We start from the raw sequence: 6,120 nt of genomic DNA on the forward strand, positions 1-6,120 counted from the left end.
TTAAGAAACCATAAGAAAATTATGTGTTTGCTTTAAAATTTGAGATCACATAGACAGTATTTTACGTAGGATATGGGCAGTTCCCATGAGCACTATCTTTTGAGCTTCAGCCATTTTGGGGTTTCCTGGTATCTGAGCTAGGTAGTAATCAGCCCGTTTCGCTGTCATTCCCAGGGCACCTATGGCAATAGGTATTGTTTTAGTCTTCAGTCTTATTATTATTATTATTATTATTATTATTATTTGTACTATTATTATTATTATTATTATATACTTTTAAGATCACATTAGCAAATGTCTCCTTCTTTTAAGTCTCTAAGGTATGACATGTAGGAGATTTAATTGCTGTTTCTAGCAGGTCATGCAACTATATAGTAACTCCCTCACTAGTCTGAGTAGCTTAGTTGTTGATTGAATTGATAAATGCATGATCAAGTGGGTTAAATCACCTTCAAATATTATATAATTTAGTTACTTAAAACCTTATTCACGACAGTGCAGTTTTGATCTGTTGGACATTCAGAAAAGAGAAAACAAAGAAAACAAGAGAAAAGATTGAAAGCAAAGAAAACAGTATTATTACTATATATATATATATATATATATATAAAAAAAACATACATTAGTTTTGATATTGTGATATTGACATCCTGCATAGCATGGTGATTTGAATGACCTTCCATCTGCTCCACATACTGGTTCATAATCATATTCATTACACTGTAGCTTGAGGGAACTGATTTGAAAACAGCTCAACTGGTTTAAATCTTGTTGAAAGGTAACTGGAGTAGGGCTATTGAGAAGAAATAATAAAAAAACAACTTACTGTTTGACACTTTGAACAATATCAATAGTATTAACAAAAATATATTTGCAAAATATCATAATTTCATTGTCATCAGCTTACAAGGCTGTATTCATGAGTGATGAGGGGCAGGGGTCTCATGGAATGCTAGAATTGCAGGTGCTGGTAAAGTAATGTGCCACAAAAGGGGAACAGTTGGAAAAACCCCCCCCAAACTTGCTATTTTCAGTTCAGTTTGTGTGCCTGTCTTAACTTAAGGTCACAAATGTTGGGTATTGACTGAAAGGGTATGACTGCAAATAGAAGCAGCTGAAATGGAGTTCCTCTGAATAATCTCTGGAGTAATGTTAGTCAACAGGGTGCATAGCTTGAAGACCATGGAATCTTTCTAGGAAATTTGGCTACTACTTCTGGCAGATTGAACAACCACTTATTGACCTCTCTCTCTCTCTCTCTCTCTCTCTCTCTCTCTCTGAGTATATCAAGTAATAAAAATACCATGCAATGGCTTACATCAGAGACAATCTAACATGTATCTATTTGATATAAATGTTGGTTGATTGATTTATTCAGTCACATTTTACATTGTACAGAGAGAGATAGAGAGAGAGTGGGGGGACATAGAGTAGAAGAGAGACACAGAGAGTTAACATAAGAGGTACAGAATGAGTCCACATACTTGGCTTGGTGGCAGGCAATGAGTAAGGGAACACACACACACTCATTTCATTATGTATAAGCACCAAGAAATTTAATGAAAGCCAAATTATAATTATTGTATGTATGCCATATTGTTTTCAAATTTTGGTACAAGGCCAGACATTTTTGGGGAGGGGTTAAGTTGATTGTATCGACCCCAGTGCTTAACTGGTACTTGTTTTGTCAATTCCAAAAGGATAAAAGACAAAGCCAACCTTTACAGAATTTTAACTCAGAATGCAAAGACGGACGAAATGCCACTCAGCATTTAGCCTGGTGTGCTAAAGGTTCTGCCAGCTCACTGCCTTTGTATGTATATCGTATTACCTGACATAATCCATGGCATGATCCAAGAATACTTCCACAGTTACCTATCATGTGACAAATAGCACTCAAGTTGTCAACATATTTATCATCAAAGGTAATTTTAATAGTATTTAAATAAAAGATGTATTCTATGTAATAGGTTAATAGTTTTCTTTATTGCTTTGTTTAAATATTGTTAGGGCTTAATAATCAATGGAGGAAGAGCTTTGTCAATATTGATCTGATAATATCTAAGTCAGCTGTGGTTTGTAGATAGAATAAAGACTGAACAAACATATGAGATAGACTATTGAACAAAGCTAGATAACACAAACAATCCTTTCTACTGTTGGCACAAGGCCTGAAATGTTGGGGGAGGGGACTAGTGGATTACATCAACCTCAGTGTTTCATTGGTGCTTAATTTGTCTACCCTGAAAGGATGAAAGGCAAAGTTGACCTTGGCTGAATTTGAACTCAGAACATAGTAGCAGACAAAATACCACTAAGCATTTCACCTGGCATGCTAACAATTCACCGCCTTAGATAACACAAATGATCCTTTCTACTATAGGCACAAGGCCTGATATTTTTGGGGAGGGAACCAGTCGATTACATCGACTCCAGTGCGTAACTGGTACTTAATTTATTGCCCCCCCCCCCAAAAAAAAGGACGAAAGGCATAGTTGACCCTGCATGGCATTTGAACTAGGAACATGATGACAGAAAAATACTACTATGCATTTTGCTGGCATGCTAACGATTCTACCAGCTTGCCGCCTTAACACAAATAATGACTCAAACTTGTCACAGGTCATTATATAGGACAGTCACTCCCAAACATATTTCTACTTACAGTGTACTTTAGAGCAATTAAAATATATTAAAAAAAAATATTAAAAATGGGATTTATGTATTTTGGCCTATAAATTACAGTCAGGTAATTATAATTTCTTTATTCTTTATGAAACACGAGCTTGCTGTTTTGAGGGAAAAATTTTTTATATTTGCACCTATTTCAGTTAAACATATTTTCATTTCATTTTCATTACAATGAACTCTATCTCTCTCTTACTTTCTCTCTCTTACTTTCTCTCTCTTACTTTCTCTCTCTCTCTCTCTTTCATTTAATGCTTGTGATTGAAGAAAAATCCAGTTCACATAAATAGTACTGATGATGATGCTGATGATGATGATGATGGCATACACCACTCTGTAAGTATCCCCAATGTCATATCTTCATCACCCTCTCCCCACTCTCTCTCTCTTTCCCTGTATATCTATCTATTTATCTATCTATCTATCTGTCTGTCTATTCATCTATCTATGTATCTCTCACCACTCACTCTTCACATGAGGCAGCCGTGTTTCTCCTCTGCTGCAAGAAAACCTTATTCTGCCCCTCAATACTATTCCCCCACTCAGGGAGCTTATCTTGCAACTTACTCAATGACTTCACTGCTGCTGGTGTCATGTGAAAAGTACCCAGTACACTCTGTAAAGTTGTTAGCATCCTTTTGTCTCAGGAGACAATAGAGTTGCGCATAAACTAATCCAATCTGGTTTTTACATTTCATGCCCTCTCCAGTTTCCTCTCCAGTTTTGCACAGGCCTGGGCTAAACGGTAAGAAAATCCTGGGTAGCCCAATCGTCAGGATTCCTCTCTCGACCTTGCTGACGTAGTCCAAAGGAATGCAGAGCATTACGTTTGGCATCAGCTTGGTTGCAGGAGTTGCCAGAAGAGTGTCGAGTCAAGCACTAAACCACTTATGGAGATCCACTCCGGATTTCTTTGAAGGTTGTCTCCTTTCCGTAACCCTGGATAGGAGCCCATACCGGGTACTGTCAGCTGAGCCCGGGACTTGTGTCAGGCAGGGTCGTCACTCCCTGAAGTAGTGAAGAAAATCACTACCCACTACCTCTGTAAAGTATTTGGCATGGAAAAAGCATCCAGCCATGGAAACCAGGCCAAAGAAGACAGAAGAGCTAAGTGCAGTTTTATGATTTGCCATTTCCTGTCAAACCAACCAACCCAGCATGGAAAACGGATGATAAATGATGATGTTGATAGTGATGATGCTGATGGTGGTGATGCTGCTGCTGATAATGATGATGACGATGGACTATTTCCCTTTTACCAAATCTATTTGCAAGACTTCGGATGGCCCAGAACTATAGCAGAAAATACTTGCCCAAAGTGCAGCACAATGGGTCTGAAGCCGTGATCATATGGTTAGGAAGCAAGCTTCTTACCAGACAGCCATACTTGTACCTATGTATCTACCTCAATATAGAATAGTATGTCCAACAAAATTACTTTACTGTTCTTATTTAGATCATCAGTCATCATCATCATCATCATCATCATCATCATCAATATAATTCCAGACAAAGTCTTGTGATAAATATAATCAACTAAAGCTTTTGAAGGTGCAACCCTGGCATGGCTGCGATCATCCAGTGAGTGTAACAAATAACATAGTCAAAGAACAACACTATAACTGGCTTCCAGTACTGATTCACAACATAGCAGTCTGCAATCAAATCAATATTACCGTATTACCTGTCTGCATGGCGTCGCAGGAAGTCTGTAACTTCCAGTTCTGTTTGAGGGCAGTTTATAAAAATTGGTATCCAGACTAGAAAAAGATCAAAGGTTACTAAAGCCATGGAAAACTTCAAGCATTTTCTGAGATCCATTTTGTAGAAGCTCGTGATAACACCACCAACAATCATTCCAATAGAAGACATCAAGACAAATGTGGTACCTTTTGAGGGATAAGAAATATAAGAATATTAGTTTACATCATAAGAAACTATGAGAGAATGTGAAATAATTCATTTTTAATGGTTGAACCATCTGAAGTAGATAAAGCTATTAGTAACAGCATGTAAATATTGGCTTAAAAGCCTTTGGCAACCTTTGACTTTTCCTATCCAAAGGGGTTTTTTTTTACTCAATATTTACATGCTATTATTTATTGTTTTTATCTACTTTGAGTTCAAACCTAAAAACAAAAAAATATTAGTATTTTTATGTAGTATTTTGATCAAGTGTAAGAATAGTTTCCACAAGTAAGTTCTCCATGTTTGAATTATTTTTAGCTTTATATAAATATAACTATATATAAGTTCAATATTTAAAAATAAATGTTTTGAGTATGTATTAGACATATACTTAAGATTCTACCACTGTATGTGTTTATATTACATTAACAATAAGACAGCAGACTGACTTTTTGATTTTAACAGAACCTTATTTCCAACCAATCAAATTTTATCATTATTTTCCAGTAATCAAATGTTATTATGTGCTGATGTATCTTCTGCTTGCATTCAATGAACATTGTTATGAATAAGATTAGAAGAATGTCATTAGTAGGAGTGCAAACAAATAAGTATAAACAAATACGACCACTATTCTGCTAGTATATTACAGTTCACGAATATCCTGAAATGTAAAACTAACAATCTCTTTACCAGAATGGAGGAAGACATGGAAAAATGGGGTACATATCAGCTTTGTAGTTAATCACAGAAGTCAAATATATAACTCCATTATTCCTGTTCTTCCCTGTAGTTAAGGTTGGGTTACAGTTTTTATAATAATAATAATAATAATAATAACATGCTTATTGTATACAGTGCTCAAGTGTTCTGTATCACATCAGAAAAGGTTGAAAGATAGAACAGAGGGCTGACATATAAGTCAAGTAAAGAAAGTCAGCAATGGAAGCTAGAAGTACTTACACAATGCACTGAATAAAACACAAAAAGATAGACAAATGGACATTAAGAGAGTCATAAAGAGAAATGGATGCATAGACACGTCAGGAGTAGTGTTGGTAAATTTTGGGAACATAGAACTTTTGAAGGCTGCAGTGTCTTGACAGTTTATTCCATGATTTGACAATTCTGTGTGCAAAGAAAAAAAAAAGTGCTTTTGAAGGTCATGGATGCTGCTGATGCAGTACTGTTTTTTTGTTTTTAATTTTATAAGTGCTTGTCTATGTGTGGTAGAGATACTGAATTCAAAAAGGTGACCAAAGTTGTTGAGGGAAAGATGGTGGATAACCTTGTGAGCTTCTACTAAGTCCGCTACTGGAAGATGAAAAAGTGATTAACCAACAAAATAGTGAGATTAAATTGTACCAGATAACATCTAATGAAGTCAGAAACTGCAGGTATGGTAATGATAGTTTTTTTATGAGAACTTGGAATATATTCCCAAAGATTCATTCCACATTGAAACTATCTATCTATCTATCTATCTATCTATCTATCTATCTATCTATCTATCTATCTATCTAT

General features: G+C 35.7%; 2 protein-coding genes across 4 annotated transcripts in view; one reads left to right on the forward strand and one right to left on the reverse strand.

Moving 5' to 3' along the window:
• The window catches only part of LOC106875194 (mitochondrial nicotinamide adenine dinucleotide transporter SLC25A51), a 67,936-nt gene that overhangs the window by 20,291 nt on the left and 41,525 nt on the right, over positions 1 to 6,120 (forward strand). For 2 of the 3 annotated variants that reach the window (XM_052966915.1, XM_052966918.1), the window contains exon 2: positions 2,956 to 3,024. The gene's annotated coding sequence lies outside the window, so the exon portion shown is untranslated. Of the gene's footprint in view, positions 1 to 2,955; positions 3,025 to 5,828; positions 5,994 to 6,120 lie in introns of those variants that run through there. The other variant, XM_014923234.2, reaches the window with a different exon arrangement.
• Positions 1 to 6,120, reverse strand: part of LOC106875186 (solute carrier organic anion transporter family member 2A1) — a 29,425-nt gene that overhangs the window by 8,895 nt on the left and 14,410 nt on the right. Inside the window, exons 3-4 of the mRNA XM_014923223.2 lie at positions 4,373 to 4,577; positions 622 to 793 (exon numbers count right to left, since the gene is read on the reverse strand). Coding sequence (XP_014778709.2) covers positions 622 to 793; positions 4,373 to 4,577 — 377 coding nt within the window. The remainder of the gene's footprint in view (positions 1 to 621; positions 794 to 4,372; positions 4,578 to 6,120) is intronic.

Source organism: Octopus bimaculoides, chromosome 4 (genome assembly GCF_001194135.2).
Source record: "Octopus bimaculoides isolate UCB-OBI-ISO-001 chromosome 4, ASM119413v2, whole genome shotgun sequence".
Taxonomy (NCBI): domain Eukaryota; kingdom Metazoa; phylum Mollusca; class Cephalopoda; order Octopoda; family Octopodidae; genus Octopus; species Octopus bimaculoides.